The sequence below is a fragment of the Petromyzon marinus genome, chromosome 54, assembly GCF_048934315.1.
Source record: "Petromyzon marinus isolate PM22_M1 ecotype Great Lakes invasive population chromosome 54, UKy_Petmar_22M1.pri1.0, whole genome shotgun sequence".
In the NCBI taxonomy this organism is placed as follows: domain Eukaryota; kingdom Metazoa; phylum Chordata; class Hyperoartia; order Petromyzontiformes; family Petromyzontidae; genus Petromyzon; species Petromyzon marinus.
In genome coordinates, this window is record NC_133720.1 from 4,701,385 (window position 1) to 4,723,914 (window position 22,530).

The window sequence follows — 22,530 nt, forward strand, 5'->3', positions numbered from 1 at the left end:
TAAGAGGCATTTTATACTTGAAATACACTTGGTTTAGACCAGTAAACACACTCCTGAGACCGATACTTATTGCATTTACGCACTTAATGTACCCTTCAGCTATACATATTCCAAGTACATCTGGCAATCTGAAAACATTTGAATCGTTTATCATCCCCACTGTTTAGTCAAAGAAAATATTTTTGCTCTCTGCAATGTGCACTTTTAAGATGAAACAGCAGTACTATCCACAACATTGTTTCTATTTCTTTTTGCTCAAACGTACGCTTTTTTTTTCAAGACGACTTTTTAAAGTGTGGACCCCCAGAGCGCATCGCTACCCGGAATAAGAACTCCATGAGTCCCCAAGGCTGCTGGTGTCGAGGTGGAGTCATCTTGAGGGGCATCCCGACGATCGGGGTCGGCTGCGGGAAAGAGTAGCAATAGTTTACGTGTGAGACCGATGGGCACGGGTGTACTCAATGCGGGAGATATTTTCCACAAACCGTGGTGACCGTGGTTTTTGTGCAACAGTCACATTTTGATCGGTTTGAAGGTTGTGTCGCGTGGTTTTTTGCCTTTAGCCCTCTCCGTACGGCGTTGTGAGCTTGGTATATAACGCCGCCTCTGTTGAGCGCAAACCGATTTAATGAGAGCATCCGAATTACGAAAGAGGGCGAAACTGGCCCAAATTTGCAACGAAAGTGTGTAACCGCGTCTCCAAATTGAGACAAAAATTTTCGTAATTTGTTCACGTATTCATACAGTCAGTGATTGGTAAGGGGAAAAAAAGACCCACATCAAGGTTTTCCAAATATTTCAAGCGATATCGTGGGGTTTGATGGGCATTCGAGTTAAGCAGGCCTTCATCGTGTTTCTCATGCGGCCACGTGGAAGGAAGAACCGCACTAATGCAACGTCAATATTTAATCATCCAGTTTTAACACACCTTGTCACATTTTCCACGCCGCATTATGCACGGTGTTGCTGCCCGTCAATTAAATGTAATCTTACGAAGATACAAATTGGGCTTAGGTCATATTATATTTTCACACTGTCCAAACATTTGCCTTCTTGTATTAAAGCGGCCGGGACATTATTGAGTGTCATTTTTCCGACAACTGAATATGAGATACAGGTAATATGTAATTACTTTATTGAGATACAGTATTTCAATTGTGTTAAACAATCGCAAGTTGAAATGTCACTTTTCTATCCGCTTGTTCCACTTACAAGTTTCAATTGACACAATTATATCTGAAACCAATGGTGAGTATTATTAAGGGGTAAGGCCTTGGTACTTTATTGCTCTGATGTTTTTTCGCGATCGCAAGGAACTGATTCGGTTCCCGAAGAAGTTATAAACAGCGTAACGGCTAAAACCTACCTTGCAGTGCCTTGAACACTCTCACCGATTCTCTGTTAACTTTTGCAAGCGACGTGATTTGTTGCCTCTTAATTTCAGTGGACTTGTCATTTGGAAAATTACACAAGGCACTCGATGGTTTAACCCCACAATATTTGCAGGAACTGATCCATTTATACACTCCAACGGGGTCCCTGAGATCTTCAGATCGCCTTCTTCTGAGTACCCTGGAGGTCAAGACTCATTCCCTGGGGTGGTGGGGGGCTTTTTGCCGGTGCAGCTCCCGAGCTTGGGAACCCTTTTGCTCATCAGACAAATCAGAATCGTTACATATCTGTCTTGCAAACTTACTGGTATCTCTTTAAACTGGCCTTCACCTCCCCGCTAGTTGTGCCCATTTACCCTGATTCTCTATATTTCTCGGATTTCCATACACGGTGGCACATTGGGTTCTGAAATGGATGAAATGCGCCGCTCGACAAATGCAAATCATTATGATTGTGAACATTATTCCCGCGAGTCTGATCACGACACGGGTTGCGGTGGGGGCCATCGTTCGCCGCCCTCGGGCCCCGCGTGCGTTGTCGCTCATCGTCGCTGCCTGCACCGCTTCTGCTGTCGCCTCTGGCCGTGCCCCAGGGTGAAATGCGCCTCACGAAATACAAATTGTGATCATTATTCCCGCGAGTCTGATCACGACACGGGTTGCGCGGGGGGCCATCGTTCGCCGCCCTCGTGCCCCGCGTGCCCCACGTGCCCCACGTGCGTTGTCGCTCATCGTCGTCGCTGCGCCACTGCCGCCGCCGCTTCCGCTGTCTTCTCTGGCCGCGCCCCCAGGGTGCCACGTGGCCGGGCCGCTCGGGGGGCGTCTGCGAGAGCTGGACGAGGCCGCGGGCCTCCTGGGGGAGCTGCGCCTGTGCAGCGCGGCGCTGGGCAAGGACGACCGCGCGGAGCTGGCCAGGGCATGGGAGTGCGGCACGCACGCCGGGGAGCGGCGGGTCTTCGACAGGCACGGGAGGCTCTTTTTGACTTCGACCGAGTCGCAGCGATGAGAGGCCGACGATCATTACGGGCGGGGGGGGGGGGGGGGGGCGACGGGTGCCGGAGTGTGTGCAATAACAGCGGCGGGCGTGCGCACGTTGTCCTGAACCTCAAACGGCCTGAACGATTCTCCGGTGTTGCAACGTGCATCACCGATGGGGGACCCAAAGCTCGTGTGGAACGAGCTTTTCCCGTTAGATATTCAGAATCGGGCCCACGTGAAGAATCGCCACAGAGTCCCAAGCGCAAGGCATGGCCAGTTTGTATGCTGTAGTATTGAAATTTGTCCCAAATAGATTGAAAAACCCCCTTCGCATTACAGCGTTCACGTCGAAAATAATTTCACTCGTATATACCGAGCTGTTGTCGTGCATCATCCCGTTTGCTGTTTTGTTTTTGCAAAAAATAAAGTACGCGGTTGATTAGTCGGACTCGCACATTTCAAAATTGAAGGTAATTTGGATGCTGCCGTCAGCAGGACCTTTGCCAGAGTGCGTGTCCTCTCGTGCGTGGTTCTCGTTACTTTGGTATCTTATCGTAATGGAAATGTTTTTTTGTCCATGTTTTATTGTGAATGTTTTTGTTCTGCCTGTAAAATCACACCTCGTGCATGTAACATTACTCTTGTTTCCAGCCTGCACCACACATTGTCTCTTTGTCTTAACGAGTTTCTCGCCATTTTTACAGAAAGTGTCGTGGAGTTGGTTTTGCCATGTAGTCTGTACGTCACCGTATTTTTAGATGAGCAGTGTGTATTTGACTCGCGCGTCAAGCGGCGGATACATTGACAATTGCATGAATTTATTAAAAACTAATTTTAAAGCGTTACAAATAGCTGCGAGAAAACTAATCTAAAATAATTTGCAGGCTGTTCTTTCAATGAACGTTAATGATTCCCCCCCCCCCTCTCAAATTGAATCAGATGATCAGGATTAAGCTAAGCTGTTAGGGTGACCATTTATCACTCTATTATCAGGATGAATGTTTTTTTGTTGATCGCACGTAATTGAAATAAAATAAGGAAAAGTAACCCTATATAATCCACAATCGCTATTACCAGATTAACACGGAATTAACGTTTAGAAAAATATTGGCAAAGCGTGCTTTGCCAATACTTTGGGCATTCGAACTGGATTGTGTAACTCAGTGTAATACTTGTGGTTTAGTACTGTTTGTAAGTAATTTTACGAGACGATACTCACATTCCTGTATCTTAAAATTTCCTCCATTGCATTGTGCTAAGGTAATTACTGCTGAATTAAAACATGTATATTTGCTTTTGCTGTAATAGTTCACTGTTACAGCAATTACATTGGTATGACATGCTACGTTTCAACAATCGAAGGTATGGCATGTGCTGAATTATGTAATTTTTTAATAACATTTTTCAATTTCCTTTCCTTGATACCTGCCACCACCTGAAAACATTTGCATCAGAGCCTGGCGTTTGCTTAATTCCGACGACTGATCATAATTTACGAGTGAAATTATCAATGCACATTGCCTGCTTTCAAGTTGGACATTAAAAGAGCACGTGGAATGTCATTCCAAGAATCGCATCTGAACGATACCTCGCAACTAAATTAGTTCTATAGAAAAAACAGTTTCCATATTCCAACATGCTTTTTAGTAATAAGCAGATAGGAATCCGTTCACTTTGAAGAAACTTTTAGTCACTGGCTTGTAGGCCCTAGGACCCAATGCTTTGCAGCAGAAATTGCCAAATTATGTAGCAGACGTTATAGGCTGCTGCATCAAAAAACCTGGCCAATCCAGCAGTATTTATTGAACAAACCTAACTGTTGATGAGAATCAGAATATATACAAACTGACTAGAGTTTTCCCTGCTTAGGCAAAATGCTGCTGAGACGTGTTGATCTAGAAAGCAGATTGTAAGGCCGTTGGACTAAATTATTTTCTGTGGATAGAGTTCATAAACATTCTCACGTTCTCCCAAAATTTGCACAAATTAAGTTGTATTAATGGATTTCTATGTATCCCTTTCTAAACTAAGAATGTTATTTGTTTTTGGGACGCTCACTGTGAAATAAAGAACGTTGTTGCGTTCACTGTACAATTAATCCAAACCAAATTTCACCGCGTTGTGCTTACGACCGGGACCGGCACGAGCCCTCGTCACCACGGGGAGCTTTGGAAGTGATGCGATGGACGTCGCGTGCACCGATTTTAAACATGATCTGCCCTTTAACGCAATTGGGATTTACGCAGTGAAATAATTCGTGTGGTGAATTAGGGAAGCAACATTTAACAAGTATGTGGGCTTTCGCGACCAATATCGTCCATAATCTAGGTTTTTTTTGTGGTTCGCGTAAATATATAATGTGTCGTTTAAACCCACCAGCACCCGACACAGCCAATTTGTAAGCTTTGTCATGTATACAAAACATCGCAATTATTTATTAATATAGCAACTCCGCTGTGTTGGACAGTAAATCCAATGCTCAAATTGTACATTTTGTGGGTTTACTCTCCAACACACCGGTGTGCTGTACGAGTAAGGAAGTGGCACGTTTTCTTTACGTGACGAACCTTACTAATTGCCTGTGTCGGGTGGTGGCGGGTTTAACAACACATTTACGCGATGTAACCCAAAAGCCCTCTGATGGAAGAAGCAAAATGCCTAAACAGCATGTGGCTATAATTTTTTGTGATGGGAGTGCTATTTGTAGCATTAAAACGATATGCTGTCCTGCCATGTGTGTGATCTGTGAAGTAGATGTAATATCTGCCGATTTATTTTGTAGCTTAGATCTCTTGGTGGCCCAGGCCATGGTGCCATCCTCACCGCCCTCTATCTCTGTACTCGGCTCGAACATCCCCCCCCCCCCATTGACGAGCGTGGTGAAGTATGGTCATGGTAAATTAGCACTGGCCGGGATGTGTGCAGTGTTGTGGTAAATACGTACCTCTGTGCCATTCTTCTGTATTCTTTGCCAGTCTTGCGTGAAGAGTGTGGTCCATTGGTCACGTAAACCTTCAATGACTCTGCTCTGTTGCTTCAATTTCTGGGACCCGGCATAATTTAACCACCCAGGTCCATCGGTGGGTGGGGGGGGTCTACGATGCCCCCCACCCCAGGCAGCCCGGCGGGAGGGTGGGGGGCTCGCAATCCTGGTTAAGTGGATAATCGAGAACGCCATCATCATCCCTCTCGGGTTGATAAAATAAGCAACACGTTGTGGCGAAGTCAACAGTGATTGTCCTTCGGATAGGCTGGCCATGGGAAAATGGAATTTCCGCAAATTGCCCAGGGCTGGCAAACAGTAGCTGAGCACGTTCTTATTGTCAAGCTGTGCTCAGTATTCGTGAACTTTCAGCAAAGCGTATACCAACTTTGACACTAACCGCATATTTGTAGTGTGCCAATAACACTTGTGACAAGTCCAGTGTTTGGGTTGTTAAAAGCTCCGTCAGTGTATTGTGAGGATTGATTACTCTTGATAATCACCATGATCATCAGTCATCAATCCTCTTCTCAGGGGCGGCAACGTCCCTACGAAGATTGTGCCAAGGCTAGGTGCGCCTTAAAACCCAGTGTGGAATGCTCACTGCTGACAGATACTAACTAAACTATTTTACCAGCTAAAGCCCACTGAGCTATGCAGCTATTAAGAAGCGACCTGGTCACAAATGATAGCTCAACGACGTGGCTTATCATGTGGAAATGTATAGCATCCTAACATACTAAATGCGTGTTGATTCTAAATGTGGAGGGGAAAACCGGAGGATCCGGAGAAAAATCCACGCAACCACGGGGAAGAGACACGCAAACTCCAAATACATAGGCGTCAGAGTTGGGATCGAACCCACACACTCCTGTATACCGGGCGAGGGAGTTAACGTCTCGCCACTGTGGTGTCCTAGGGTACGGGACAGACCCAGGTGCCGTGACTGGACTGGGATTGCTGGCCAGTGCACGACCTATGCTCTTCGCTGTGCCATGACGATACACAGTAAATGTAGATTAGTGGATTCCACATAATTGTGAGCTGCGCATCAAATTTAAAAACGCCAGATTCTCATCTTGGCCAATGCCAATGGTCATTTTCTTTGTCGTTTTAATTTTCAGCAAAATTGAAGCAACGTCTCCGTTGACGAGCGACGGTAGCGCACAATTCGCCAAGGTGTGAAGTGTTTTGGATGGCTTGTTCCAAGGTGTACGTTGCGTGGGTAAACCCACAAATGGTGCGTGCAGCTAAAGAAGGGTAACACCTTGTACTCGGGCGAATGTCGCATGCTGCTTCTGAACCTCCTGACCAGTCTCTTGCCTTAACCCGTACGCATCCGAATGAATTGTAGAGGGTTTATTGACCGCAATCGCCGATGTATACAGCATTCCCTCGTTATTCGCGAGGGATACGTTCCGGAGATGCTCGTGAATAGGCAAATTTCGAGGATAATGATATTGGCCGACGATAATCTTGTAATGAATTGCATTAAATACGTAAATAAATTCTATATCGTACGTTCAACGTCTGCAGATGTTTCTAAAGCTTCAAGAAGTTATCTATCTCTCATCTCTTTGTCTCCTCACTTCATCTCTCCACTTTATCCCATCACTTTATCTCTCGTTACTTTCTCATCTCACATCACTTTCTTATTCATCACATTCTCTTTCATCACTCTCATCACTTTATTTCGTGCAATTTTATCTCATCACTTTATCTCTCACCACTTTATCTCGTCACTTTCTCTCTCTCGATGCAGCAGTCGTGCGGAGTTGCAGATGTGATTCGCCGATGGCCAAAATCGCGGACGGCAAGTTCGTGAATAATACGGTCACGGCTTCTGCTCTCCAGGTATTACAACGTGTCAGGTGACCAATTTCGCGAGGTCCATTACAGAATAACGAATCTCCGACTTTCCTCGAATCTCTGTCCGCCAGCCAGCTTTCGCGCGAGCCTCGCCGCGCACGAGGCGAGACCATTTCTCCCCGAGATGGACGTAAGTACGTTGAACTTCTTTCGCACCGTACGTAGTCGCCCGTGCTTATCGGAGGTGCGGGGGAAGGACAACAAACTAAAAAAAAAGTAGTTTTCAAGAAATTGGTTTTCAATCTAGTATAGTGTAGTGTGCGGTATTGTATCACGTAGTGTATAGTGCAGTATACGGTAGTGTATAGCGTAGTGCACAGTAGTGTATAGTGTATGTGCGTTGAACTTCTTTTGCACCGTACGCAGCCAACCGTGCTCACCGGAGGTGCGGTGCGCGCGTGCCCCCCGTGACTTACGGCTGTGAACGTCGACTGTCGGTCACGCATCGCCACCGCTCGCAAGCCTCGTGGCTTTGCCTTTCTGGGGTGGGTAGGAGGGGGTCTAGGCAGGCGGCGTGCTTCCAGGGCGCGCGCGTGGCCGCAAGCCGTCTTTGTAAAGTGGCCCAGGCGCTGTGAACTTGACCCCTAACCTCAACCTCCCAACCGGTGGGGTGGGGGGGGGGGCAGGCGGGCGGTCACCGCTGATCTACAGAGCAAAGCCTTGAAGAGGTGGGTGCACAATGGAACTTGGCCCATCACGATTTACTACTACTACGCTGATCTAAGGGGCCGTCCATAAATGACGTCACGCGATTTTGGACGATTTTTGACCCCCCCCCCTCGTCACCGCGTCACAAAAAGTCAGACCCCCCCCCTCAAATATGACGTCACAAAGCTCTGCACCCCCCCCCCCCTCCAAATAAAACATGCTTCAAATCGCTTTAAACTATTGTCATTGTAGTGCGTATTTAATGTGGTGCTGCACTCCGATGTTGTAGCAGAAAACATTTATTAAAAAGTCTATTTAATTAAGTAGAACGTGTTGTCTTTATTTATTTAACGTTGCGCATTTTGATGTGACGTCACATTTCTCAACCCCCCCCCCCCCCCAGGTGCGTGACGTCATTTATGGACGGCCCCTAATTGCTGTGGGGGAGGGCGGTGGGAGACCCCAAACACTGGTATTATGTTGATGCTTACCAGAATAAAGACGTTGAATGTTGTATTATTATTGTTGGCGCCTCAGTGACGAGGTGATGTTATCTCCCTAGCCTGCTATGCAAGGAGGGCCGTGGGTTCGATCCTGGACCCTGGCGATGCCTGCTGTTGTATATTTGGAGTCCGCGTGTGCTCTCTCTCTCTCCACGTGGTGGTCACGTGGATTTTTTCACCTCCGCGTTCCTCCGTTTTTGGCCCGACTCCATCCGCATTTATATTAACAAAGCTCGTGGAGATGATTTAGCTCCTCCTGCTATAAATGTCCCACGTGTGTTGATAATGATGTATAAACGACTTCGATGATGAGCTATCATGACGTGGCCATATCGCCTCTGAAAAAGAGCTAGGAGTTCAGTGGGCTTTACCTGTTTTAAAAAACACAGTTATAAAATGTTAAGTTTATTTGTAAGGCCCGATTTAAAAAGCTTGAGAATTTTGGGACCCCCCCCCAATCCTTTGACCCCAATCTTGGGACGTTTTAAAATCCGCCTATGTCTCATTTGCATATTGTATACATTGTCTTGTTTACAAAGTGTTGTTCACGTAATTGGCTGAAATGCAAAATTTAATTGGCGCGAATCGGGAACAATCATTTCTGATGCACATGATTCGATCTATTGTAAGCGTAATAATCAGCGTTTAATCTACAAATGCACGAATTGTCACATGCCTTTTAATAACGTATAATCTGAAAGCAAGCAAATTAATCACAATTTTCACAATCACATGCGGGTTTTTTTTATTTTCGTTCCGTAACATCCCTTGTGATTGCCCCATCACCAGTTCACATCAATTTGCTGGACAGCAAACTGTGGATTCAAACCCATGCCCCTGGGCATGGATTTTTGGGCCATCGCAGCACAAATATTGTGGACTCATATGGTCCCCGTACATGACAACGGATGCTTTGCCTTTATTCGTTTCAGAAGTTAACCGTATATATTCTCGCCGTTTTAATAACTTTAAAGGTCATATCAGCATACGATTACATTTCTGAATTGTTTACATTTTTGAGATGCACAGTATCCTTCCCGCTATCGTGAGCTTTGTCTTCTCTCTGTTGGGTTATTCCGTGCAAAATTAATCAAGAATATATATTTGACCAAAACCCCAATTTTGGTTTAATATAGTGGGCAGCTTTGGATCTGCCAAAGAAGGCTACGACCCATACGTTAGGTCAATCCGAACTGCCGTTCCCCAGATATAGGTCACGGAAACTTGACCTCACAAAAGCAACTTGGTGACCTTGCATGGATTGTATCTTCCCTCATGGTTGATTAAGTAAAGTGAGTCTGGTGTCCTTTTAAAGCTGTTGATCCGTCGCTATGTTTAGCATTATCGCACCTCCGATTATCGCGGTTGGCTACGTACTGTGCGAAAGAAGTTCATCATATATGCATCATTCTCATTCTATCAACAACAAAGAGAATGGTAGGCAAAAATGTGCTCAAAAGACTATCTCAGATTTTCTTCAAAATGCAAACATAGCGTATACCACATGGCAATAATCTCTCTTAAGTTTTAAAATGTGACACTCCATTACTTTGGGAGTTATGATCCTCGTTCCTCACACAGCTTCATGCAAAAATGACACCAGACTATGTGAACCGCCAGGTAGGTTTACAATGCCTACGAGGCCATCGAGCGAAGTTGCACAGGTGAAACATTGATGATGGCCTGTATCTGGGGAACAAGGAGGTCAGATTGCCCTCACGTTTGGGTGGTAACCCTGCCACCAACACACAAAACTCAGACTCAAGTATCACAAAAATACATCTATGAAGACGAGGTCAATTTAACCCTCGTTTTTGATTGGTTTGGCGTGGAATAACCCCGCTTTACGCTCCGTGACACGAATAAAAAACATATTTTTTTTTTAACAAAACGTTTCTTGAGCTTTTATGGTGGACGTTGCCTGGGTAAAGTCTGAACATTGCAGTAAAATGAAAAGTAGCGGGAGTGCAGCATCACGTCGCGATGCGGTCTGTCTGTTTGCTAGGGCAGAGTTTGGAGGGGAGGGGGGGGGCACGGGCGGTGCCCCCCCCCCCCCCCCAACTATAGAAGTCAAACTCTGCCTATGCCTGATTGGTTAAGAGAGAGAGACAACACATCATCAACTCTCGATCCTTAAAATGGCAATGAACGCATGGGCTTGTGGTAGGGTTGTTTTTTTTTGTTTAAACCACATGTACACGTGTGTTTACAAACAAGCGCCGATTGGTTGCGAGGAGCATTGCGAGCGCAACGAGGAGAGGGCATTGGCACTGTCAAGAGATTTCCTCATCCTAACATCAGCTGTGGCTGCTCCACACGGCAGGCAGCGGGACATCCTTAATCAGGTCACCATTCTCGGATGCCTCCTCCACTCGACCCGGTCACTGCCTTTTGAGATGGTACACATGTATTTATCGAGACATTTTATTATTTGCGTCTTCTTTAAAGGCAGTGCTGTTGACAAATGTGCTCCGTTTGTTTGCCTATTAAGGCATCGATGGCCAATCACATTGATCTTGGATAAACTCGCAAGTGAAGGTAATCCCAAAACGCAGGCGGCGGAGATAATCATCAACGTCATTGGCATCACCATTGGCATCATCAGAGGCAATTTCATTCTCAAGCCAAGTATATTCTTTAATAAGACAATTTTTTTTTAAAACAGGGGCCACTATACAAGCACATTATTTATTGTTACTTTATATATTGTTCATTCCCCTGATGAAAGCTGCAATAATGCCCTTCTTGGGACAGTCGAAGCTTGAGGTTTCCAATTTCAAACTTGTGTTGCACTTGCAATGCTTTATTAAGACGTTTTGCAGTCAGCCATGCCCGACACATTTTCAAATGAAAATATATCTACATAAGAAAGAAAGAAAAAAAACAAGTTAATTTTGTTGTAATTGTTCTTAACACGTCAACCGGACGTTCAAAGGATTTTATTCAGATATGTCACCACGCAACAATCAACTTGCGACAGCTCTTCTAACATGCTCGATATGGCCACGAATGCCAAGTTGGTGAATTTATTTTCCAGGTTTTTATTTGTAATATTTACAGGAGCAGTCCACTTATGAAGTGCTAGATGCCATATCAGATGTCTTAAAATCACACTGCCATTGGACAGACTTTACTGACTGTACCAACTATAAAAATAAAGTCATTATCAATAGACTCACATGTACGTATTTGTATTTGTTCTCCCCTCCAAAAAAACGCATTGTAAGAGTGACGCAGTGGTCCCGAGTATTTTGATTTTCTAAGCCGTGTGAGTACCCAGGACAGTGTGCGGAGAAGTCCCATCTTCATCCAAATCTTGGGAAGTGCGGCTGACCTGAAACAAAGGCCAGGAGAAATCGTTATACTTCATTCTTAAAAAATATATAAAACCTAAAAAAAAACACTTATTACGTGGAAATTAAATCTCCCTGCGAGAAAAAATAAAATGAAAAACCTACATTTGGACGATTTGGCAGGGACGCCACGGTGGTTAGGAGATGTTAATTACCTCGCCTGGTATACAGGAGGTCGTGGATTCGATCCCGATCCTGACGCCTACTGCATGTTCTCCCCTTGAGGCCCTGATGTATCGGGGTCCTCCGGTTCCCCCCCCCCCCCCCCCCCCCCACATTTAGAAACACGCCTTTAGAGTATTTGCCTGCTATAAATGTCCACGTGATGATGAGCCACTTCGTTGAGCTATCATTTATTGATAGCCAGGTCGCTTCTGAAAAAGAGCTACATAGCTCCGTGGGGCTTAAGGAGGCCATACATTGAGTACGTCCGCATGGAGGGGGGAGGGGGAGTTAACCCAAATTCGTACGCGTGCGTATAGGGGGGGGGGGGTCTACTGACAATGTACGCATAGGAAACGGGTGGGGGGGGGTGAAGCCTCGATAATAATTTGTCTACATTTGCCTTCAAATGAGCTAGATAGTCCGGCGGTGGACTATCTGTTTGCTTAAACACGTTCATATTATTAATCCTTGATCGTTTCTGCGTGGATTAAATATCGGCCGTTCTATAGGATTCGGGGGGGGGGGGGGGGGGTGCGTCAGGCGTACGTACGCAGGTTGAGGGTGGTGTAAAAAGTCCGCGTGCGTACAGGGACGGGTGGAGGGGTCAAGTTTTGACAGATTTTTGCGTACCTACTCAATGGATGGCCCCTATCTTCGTAAAATAAAAAAAAATAGTTTTTTTTTTAATAGTTAACTATCTCACCTGGTATGTAGCTATGCTAGCTTAACATGTTTAGGCTGGCTGCCTGAAATCTACGAGGAATTGACCCAGGCTGAAATGTGTGAGGAACTCACAATTGCAAACAAAAACACGAGAACACCATGGACTAAGTTCCATGTGGCCGGCATGCGCTTCCACCGTATGCCTAAGTGTGGTGTGTTTGGCTGGATCAACATGATTATTAGTTTCACACGTAGGAGGCTTTCGCGACCAATATCATCCATAATAGAGGTCTTTGGGTTATATCGCGTAAATATATAAATGTGTCGTTACAACACGCCACCACCCGACACAGCGAACTAGTGAGGGTTGTCACGTAAACAGAACGTGGCCAATTCGTCACTAGTACAGCACTAACCGGTGTGTTGGAGAGCCAAGCCACAACATTTACAATCTGAGTACGACGTTTCGCCAGTAATTTACAACGAGCTTGCAACTAACTGGCTTCATCTACAACTAGCTTCATCTAGCACAGGGAGCCACGTGGACATCGCACAGGGAGACTGAGAGAGAGCCACGTGTACACCACACAGGGAGGCTGAGACTGAGAGAGAGCCACATGTACACCACACAGGGAGACTGAGAGAGAGCCACGTGTACACCACACAGGGAGACTGAGACAGAGAGAGCCACGTGTACACCACACAGGGAGGCTGAGACTGAGACTGAGAGAGAGCCACGTGTACACCACACAGGGAGCCACGTGGACATCGCACAGGGAGACTGAAAGAGAGCCACGTGTACACCACACAGGGAGACTGAGACTGAGACTGAGAGAGAGCCACGTGTACACCACACAGGGAGACTGAGACTGAGAGAGAGCCACGTGTACACCACACAGGGAGACTGAGACTGAAAGAGAGCCACGTGTACACCACACAGGGAGACTGAGACTGAGAGAGAGCCACGTGTACACCACACAGGGAGACTGAGACTGAAAGAGAGCCACGTGTACACCACACAGGGAGACTGAGACTGAAAGAGAGCCACGTGTACACCACACAGGGAGACTGAGACTGAGAGAGAGCCACGTGTACACCACACAGGGAGACTGACACTGAGACTGAGAGAGAGCCACGTGTACACCACACAGGGAGACTGAGACTGAGAGAGAGCCACGTGTACACCACACAGGGAGACTGACACTGAGACTGAGAGAGAGCCACGTGTACACCACACAGGGAGACTGAGACTGAAAGAGAGCCACGTGTACACCACACAGGGAGACTGAGACTGAAAGAGAGCCACGTGTACACCACACAGGGAGACTGAGACTGAGCTCACCGCGTTTTCCGAACCGGGCTGCCCTTGGCGAGCGCCGGCAGTGCCCTGGAGAGAGCAAAAAGGAGAGCTCCCGGCACAGAGCCTGCACGGTACGGGGCAGCAGCGGGGGCAGCAACGGGGGCAGCAGCTTACAGCAGCCTTGCTGCTGCTGCTGCCCTCCATCTGCGAGCGGCAGACACGCACGGAGAACAGCGTCCTGACGGGCGAGCGCAAGACTGTGATGACATCGCAGCCGTCTGCGGAGCCTGAGCAGAGTGACTCTTCATTGCAAGGCCCCCGCGGGTCACGGGCAGCCCCTGGTGGCCTTTAGTGCCCCCCCACCCCCGATAAAACACAAACGGTGACAACATCCTCCCATCGTCATCTGCGTGCTGCTGTCGAACCCCAAATGGTTAAAAATGCGTGGCGGGTCCTCACACTGGCGATGTCCTTTCGGCGAAAGTGGTCACCCATTCTGAAAATGAGTGAAGAGCGCTGACCTACAGAACGACTTCAGTGGGCGTACAGCAGTGGGCACAACCAATATACGAAGGTCAATTTCCTACCCCAGCCATGTGTGCTGTCCACTCCCCTGCCCATCTCCAATTCCAGGCTCAAGACTCTCCTCTGCTCCTTTCCCTACGAGCGACTCTGTGAAATGTTGTTTAATGTGTTGTCCTTCCCCGCACCTCCAATTAGCACAGTTGGCTACATGCAGTGTAAAATAATTTCAACATACAAACGTACAAATGCCATTGGTGGGCGAAAGATATATATACTGATGGATGGACAAGCATCGATTTTCCCAGCATGATTCATTTAATTATCTTTGCGTTAGGCCACGTAACGATGTGGCCAGATATGTGTCGCAAGACCCTCCACCACCCAACATCGCCAAAAGAAATTAACTTCAATCACGTTTTGGGCCCAATCACCGGCTATTTGAAGAACGATACTCACAAACAACTTTAGTATATTCAGCAGGATGTGACGTGTGTAAGTTGTTCATGCAATACAAAATTACATTGACTATGAAACAGGTTTTACAATGATCCACATTGCCTGAAACAACTCCGATGATTTGAAACTCATCGATCGTTATGCATAAAGGTATGAATTCAGCAATCTCGAAAAATTATTCAAATTATCAAAAACCTCCCCAATGTCCTCAATGCGACCCCGAGTTCGATTCCCGCTTACGACCAATAACAGTGGCGAATGTTTGCCCCGATCCTGGGCCTCCCGGTATGTCGACTCGGCCTCAAATGAGTACCTGGTGCGGCGTGCAAACATCAGCACTGGGGAGACAAAGGCGGTCGGGCGTGGTGTTGGTCGCCCACCCACCCCACACCCCCTCGTGTGCCGTGCTGGCATTCGTGGGTGCAACTCGCGAACAGCACTTGTCCCAACAGTCTATTAAAGGCTACACGGGGGACCTTTGTCTTTGTGCGTGTCATCATCATCATCACGTGCATTGCCCCTCGGGGCGCGTAGCAGTCCCCAAGAGCCGCCACCAGGCAACCCTGTCCCGCCCTCGCCGCCACGCTGAATGCAAGCCAATGCCGTGGTGTGGAAGATCGGCCCCTGAGATCGCGCGTGACCACGTCAGGCTCGGGTTGCGCCTCCTGCCCCGTGGGAGGCCGCCGACGATCGCGCGCAGGGACTCTGGCGTGATCTGTCGATGCGTCCGCCCGGGCAACAGCGTCCGAAGAGGCCTGAGGTCTTCCGGCTCTGGTCGTTTCACGTTTGTGCGTGTGGACACATTCGCACGCACGCGTGCGTGAGTGTGAATGCGTACGGCGGGGTGTGAATACGTACGGACGTAGGGTAGACTTGACACTGTGCCACACACCAGAAGGAACGTTGAGATGAATATGAATGGCCAGGAGTTCCGGAGGGACATTGCGACTCTGCTCGCAAAATTCTGTGGGGAAAAAAACAAAAACGTGCATTTAAGTGTGAATTTAAAAAAAACTACTATGAAATAAAACATGAATATATATACTATTAACAAAAACAACTCCCTAAACTCTCCATAACGCTTTTCAGTTGCATTTGATTGTCTGGCCCACGTAACCGTTGTTTTTAAAATGACCGATAACTCTACGGCGAATTCCAAAGAATGATATAACTCCAACATTGTCGCGGTTGTTCACGTGACAAGCCTATGCGTTGAATACATTTGGATACCCATCCGCGGTATTACTGCACAGTTTTGAACGTGTAGTTACGCACTCATTTGAAACAGGATCGTGGGTTGCAAGTGGCCAGAACGTCGTGTGACACGTGTGGACAAAGCCATTTTAACTCTCTCAAGATGCCTTGGCTTCCGGTCGCCGACAAATATTGTACATTATACTAAGGTCCCACTCATTACACACAAAGTGCTCGCCACAAATGAACCACAATACCTCGCTGATCTCGTCAAGGAACTCCGGTCATCCTCACAGCGGCGGCTTTTGGCTGGGCCATCGAACAAAGACGGGTCACCGCATCGCGCGCTTTCAGATGCGCTTCTGCGACCGTCTGGAACGCTCTTCCGATGTTAGGATGATATCACTCACCGCTGACACCACTCAGCTGGAGCGTTGCACTTTAAAATCATCTACATTAAACACTCATTTCTCGAGAACTGCTGTTGGTGCTTAGCTTGTTGTCCTTCCCCCGCACCTCCGATTAGCACGGTCGGCTACGTACGGTGCGAAAGAAGTTCAACATACTACATACATTGGCTACTGCCTACGCCTTCGTGGGATGAATGTCGTAAATCTGGCGAAATACATTTTCTGCCAATAAATAAATACGTAAAAGAATAAAGCGCGAGACTGCGAATGCATTGTCGCTCGCAGCAATGTTTAAATTGTGTGGCAGAGGTGGATGAATGTGGAAGTCATACGGACAAGCGAGACGTATAAATGGCCCGGCTGGTGTACAGCATTACAGGTGGAGGGGACTGTGTGCCATTACTGCCACTGCCGGGTATAAGTGGCAGAGATTACGGGCCGTGCGGAGAAAAACCTGCTGGAATATACGCGGCGATTGTGTGTGATGGCATTTATCTCAATTCTCAAATTTGGGCAATAACCAATGGTGCTAAATTAGATTTCTTTTTAAAATATAGAAAGAAAAAAAAGTTATCATAAAGGAATTTGATAGACCGTTTCTCTTTAACACGAGATAACACTGAAGTGGGCTCTTAGCTGTGCTTATTTGCTACTACTACTCACCATCAATCTTTGACTCCCTGTCTGACCTCCTACACTACTTTCATAGTTGTCGGTCTCAGCTAACGCATTTGTTCATTCTAACTCACTTACTACAACAATGTTATTTTCTTTTTTGCCAGGTAAGGCCCCCAGTTTCCCCTTTTCTAACGTATCGAACTTAGTCGCTGCTACCTTTGCGATGTAGAACCATGATCTCAGCTCAGAAACTACGACTGTTATATATGTTTTACTTGTTACACAAGGGGCATTGCTGTTGACCGAATAGCATGACCAGTGTAGGTACTTGATAAGTGCTGGATTAAGGTAGTGCGGGACCTGTAGCATATGTTATAAAAGGGCCCTAAATAATAATTAAAAAAACACGTAAATATTAAAACACAAATGTTTAACTTGCATAGTAAAGTAATTGTATTTTTTCATTTGCTATACAGCCAGATAATACAAATCTCTGACCTTAAACACCCAGTCGTTCATAAAAGTTGAAGGCAGTGTAGTACTTTAGTAATAGAGCAAGTGCAGAATCACTGAACTGGAATTGATAGCTTGAAAGCATTTAGCAGCGGGGCCCTTGAAAGTGTGGAGCCCGTGACATATGTAGCTTCTTTTGCTACGAGGATAATACTGGTAGGAAACGTAGTGGACTGGAAGCCCAACCGGGATTAATTCACAGGAGGCAGGGGATTAATTGTGTATGTCTGTGGATGTCTGTCCACGTGGGAGGGGTGGGGCTGGGTGGAGAGGGGAGGGTAGGGAGGGGCTGGGTGGGGAGGGGAGGGTGGGGGGCTGGGTGGGGAGGGGAGGGTGGGGGGCTGGGTGGGGGGTGGGAGGGGTGGGGCTGGGTGGGGTGGGGCTGGGTGGGGAGGGGCTGGTCACCCCGTGGTGCCCTTATAAAACTCAACGTTTAACCTACTCACGCCGGCTTGTGCCCGCCCTCACAGTCGGGCATATTTGCGGAATACACCACGTGGTGCCGCCGTTGACCCTGGCCATTGACCGAGCAACCCAACGTTCCTACCAGCTCCCTCCGCAGGAGAATGTGTTCCGTCCTTGACTTGATAGAATTCAACGGGAAGCAGCCATTGGTTAATCAAAGTCACTTTGCTCACCGGTGGTCAGAAGCTTCCGTGTCACCCTTCTGTGGCTACTACCTTAGTGACTGCTCCCGTGAGCGTCACGCGTGAATTCCTCTACCCATGTCAAGGACTCGGTCTACCAGACACTCTCTTTTGTCGTCTCATCCATCACGCTGCGTTCAACCATCACGCTGCGTTCAACCATCACAGTGCGTGCGTTTAACCATCACAGTGCGTGCGTTTAACCATCACAGTGCGTGCGTTTAACCATCACGCTGCGTTCAACCATCACGCTGCAGGCCACAACACAGAGACATCCCCCCGTATGTCCTGTAACAGACTGTTGGGGCAAGTGCTGTTAGCAAGCGCCTATGAAGACCGGCACGGCACATGAGGTCGTGGGGCGGCCAACACCACGCCCGGCCTCGCTTCGTCTCCCTCGTGTCAATGTTTTATCACACCGCGCCAGTTACTCGTTTCAGGCTGAGCCGACCTAGGGGAGACCCAGAACCCGGCGTGCATCCAGGATGTTGCAGTGAATTTCTCAGAGGCATTCGACTCGATCGCCTCTCAATTCTGTTATCCAAATTACAATCTCAATTGAGTTTTAGTTGTCCCCGCTGTTCACTCGGCGCGCCGCCACTTGTCTGAGCTCTTTCACGTCGGTAAATCCAGAATAACTGGTATCTCATTCGCAACCAATTTCCGTTCACGTCTCACGAGAAGTGTGCCTTGACCGCTTTACTTTTCTTGATTTATATGATTTATATAAACAAAGACTCTCATTCCCCCCCCCCCCCCCCCCCGATGAGATGTGACACATGTAAATCATATCCCCAATTGCTTTTGATATGCTGCTCAGAGGTTATGGAAGTAGCATATCCCACTGATGTATTAAAGATGTTAAATTCAATATCGTTCCCTGAATAACAAAAGCGGTAAAGCATTTTACTTTCATACAGATTTTGCTCGTACATTAAAACATTGTTAAACACACATATAGACTCATACTACTACTATTCAAATGGTTTAACACACAGGCTTACGCGACCAATATTATTCATAATAAAGGTTGTTGGGTTAGATCGTGTAAGTATTAATGCATCGTAACCCTCTACCACCCAACACAGCCGGTAAGGTTTGTCACGTAAACAACGCGCCAATTAGTTACTACTTCAGCCCACCGGTGTGTTGGAGAGTAAATCCACAACATTTACAATTTGAATACGACGTTTCGCTGGCAATTTCTTGTGTGGCAGATGCTATATTGGACAGACGGGACGTGACATCAGCGTAAGACTAAAAGAACACCGAATAAATATTTATTTTTCTACCTACGTGACTTTACCGAAATAACCAAAGAGTAAAGACATTAAATACTCTCAAACACAACTGTCGGCAGCGGCAGAATAGGCTTGCCAACAAGGACACTCAATTTATGTTGATAACGTTGCAGTGTTGTGGTAAACTAATTATTACTGGCCGAGACTATTTCGACAAGCCATTGAAATTGAGATAAATACTAATAATTGTAACCGCCCGGACAGCTACAGGCTTAGTGCGGCCTGGAAGCGTATTATTAAGAAATACATCTTACAATTACAATTCCTCATAGGGGAAACACGTACTAATTAACTCATTGCTAATCTATCATATAATTACAATACCCCCCTCTCCTTCTCTGACCTCTGCACCTGATGGGTTCAGTGATGACGTCACCTTGCTTTATTTAAGACCGGAAGCAGGTGGATGGCGTCACTTTTATGGCAAATCGCCCGATGATGTTGGTTGATGTAATTACCAGCGAAACGTCGTACTACTCAAATTGTAAATGTTGTGGATTTACTCTCCAACAACACCGGTGGGGTGAAGTTGCAACTAATTGGCGCGTTGTTTACGTGACAAACCTTACTGGCTGTGTTGGGTGGTGGAGGGTTACGACACATTTATACTTATGCAATCTAACCCACCATGTATTATTTATGACTAATCAAATAGTTTATTCCTCGACTGTTCTGGCTGGCTGTTGGCTGGGCAAATGGGATTTTCCGCGTAACAATGGCATATTTCACCAGCAAATTCGTCAAAAGATGTATCTTGCCAATGTTTGCGTTTTATAAAACTGATGAAAAGAGGCAAAAAACAGAATCGCCCGTTGTGTCGCCAAGGACTCAGATTTACACGTGGCGAGATGTTAACTACCTCGCCTGGTATGCAGGAGGTCGTTCGTTCAATCACGACCCTGACGCCTGCTGCTGTATATTTGGAGTTTGCGTGTCTCTCTCTCTCATCATCATTATCATCACGGTGGCTAGGAGATGTTAACTACCTCGCCTGGCATGCAGGAGGTCGTTCGTTCGATCACGACCCTGACGCCTGCTGCTGTATATTTGGAGTTTGCGTGTCTCTCTCTCTCCCCGTGGTCGCGTGGATTTTTCTCCAGTTCTTCCGGGGTTTCCCTCCACATTTAGAAACGCGCGTTTAGACTGTTCGGCTGCCATAAATGTCCACACGATGATAAGCCACTTCGTTTGGCTATCATTTGCGACCAGGTCGCTTCTGAAAAGGAGCGACTATAGAGTTTGTTTCATGCACTAAACAACACGTGAATGAGGGCCACAAAGTTACCGACTTTATTTTTGAGGAAATCTCAATTGATTGGAAAAAAACAAACCTCACACCAGTGTCACACCCATGCATTTCCTATCGAGGCTTTCCTGCAGAGTGGCAGCGCAATCACCAGATTGTAGGGGGGGCGGGGGATGAACTGACGATTCCAATTGATGTATCGCTTGCCGGTGAAAATCGGATTGGGACCGACAGCTGATTGAAAACCCCCAAATCTCCCTTGGAAAAGCACAGGCACTTGGCAAGTCGTAGAAATCATCTGTCTCTCTCGGGTTCGTCTCACGTGAGTCGGCAGGTCGCTTCCAAATATTAAGTCACCGAATTGCACGACGCATTGGGAGGCTGCAAGGGCGTTGCGAATTCTACTCATTGACATTCACTAACACGGTGTCTCGAGCCTCCTGCCACCGAAGGCTTGCTTCTTGACTCCCTTGATTATGACACTGGGGTGAAGTACTACGTTGAACTTCTTTCGCACCGTACGTTAGCCAACCGCGCCTATCGGATGTCCCTTTTTGGACCAAATACCTTGACAGAAGAGCCGAGTTATACGTCTCATGTACAGCATTCCGTGCACAGTGGGATGGAGGGGCGGCACACAGTGGCTCGCACGCCGTGCGATGAACCCGGCACTCGGGGATGGTGAAGTGGGAACGTTCACTGAGCTACTTAGCTCGTTTTCAAAAGCCACCTGGCCACAAATTACGGCCCAACGAAGTAGCCTTATCATGTGGGAATTCACAGCACCCAAATGCTCTAAGCGCATGATTCGATCAGCCCACGGAGAGAGACAAGAGCATGTAAACAATACACAAGAGACGGTGAAAATGAGACAAAAATCGATTGATTATAATTAGAATCCGAATCGTGACAATCCAGTCGTGACGAGGTGAGTCGTTTCATTCACGTTGCTCTTCATTTGCTCTTCAAGTTGAAAGGATGGTGAAAGCTTCTTAAATCTACTCCTATTATTTTAGCAGGTAAGGTCCACTGAGCTATAGAGCACTTTTTTTTGCGGAAGCGACCTGGCCACGAATGGTAGCTCGACTAAGCGGCTTATCACGTGGACATTTATAGCGGCCAAATGCTCTAAACGCGTGTTTCTAAATGTGGAGGGGAAAACTCGGACGAGAGAGAGACGCCGTAAACTCCAAATACACAGCAGCAGCAGGCGTCAGGGTCGGGATCGAACCCACGACCTTCCTGTATACCAGGAGAGGTAGTTAACATCTCGCGGTGTCAAAAGAGTTAGACGTCAATCGCTCAGGTTTGTTAAAGTGGTTGATTAAACTGTGGGTACTCCCACCTCTTACAAAGACGTCTTCTGCTCAGCGTGGAAGAGTAGGCCAATATACCCTTGATAACGGGGTTCCCTAGCGCGCTCCCTCTTAGTCGTGGTCTTTCCGCGGTCAAGTTCCGTGATTGTGTCTTCTTCTTCTTCTTCCACAATTGCAGGGGCACCACCTTCGATGTCAGCCTCCACTGTGGTGAGCGGGTAATTGGCTGTCCGGCCACACCGTCAACCTCCACGTGCCACACAACCAATCAAGCGATCAAGCGTCACGCTGAATTGGAGCCGGCGAGGAATCGCTCCCCCCCCCAGCGGAGGAGCTCGCGTCTGGCTCCAAATCCAAAGGGCTCACACGGCGGAGCCTCGACACGAGCGTGGAGTGAGTGGCTCTCGGCAGACGCAACTCTCTCTGGAAATCATGGGGAGGGGGCGGGGGG

The 22,530-nt window shown here is 47.2% G+C and overlaps 1 protein-coding gene across 2 annotated transcripts in view; it reads left to right on the forward strand.

Annotated features, from left to right (window-relative positions):
- TONSL (tonsoku like, DNA repair protein) overlaps positions 1 to 22,498 on the forward strand; it is a 104,064-nt gene extending 81,566 nt beyond the window's left edge. The window contains exon 29 of one of the 2 annotated variants that reach the window (XM_076052101.1): positions 22,258 to 22,498. In XM_076052101.1, the coding sequence (XP_075908216.1) occupies positions 22,258 to 22,301 (44 nt within the window). In that variant the 3' untranslated portion in view covers positions 22,302 to 22,498. Of the gene's footprint in view, positions 1 to 2,182; positions 5,103 to 22,257 lie in introns of those variants that run through there. The other variant, XM_032974430.2, reaches the window with a different exon arrangement.
- Positions 22,499 to 22,530: the final 32 nt, after the last annotated feature.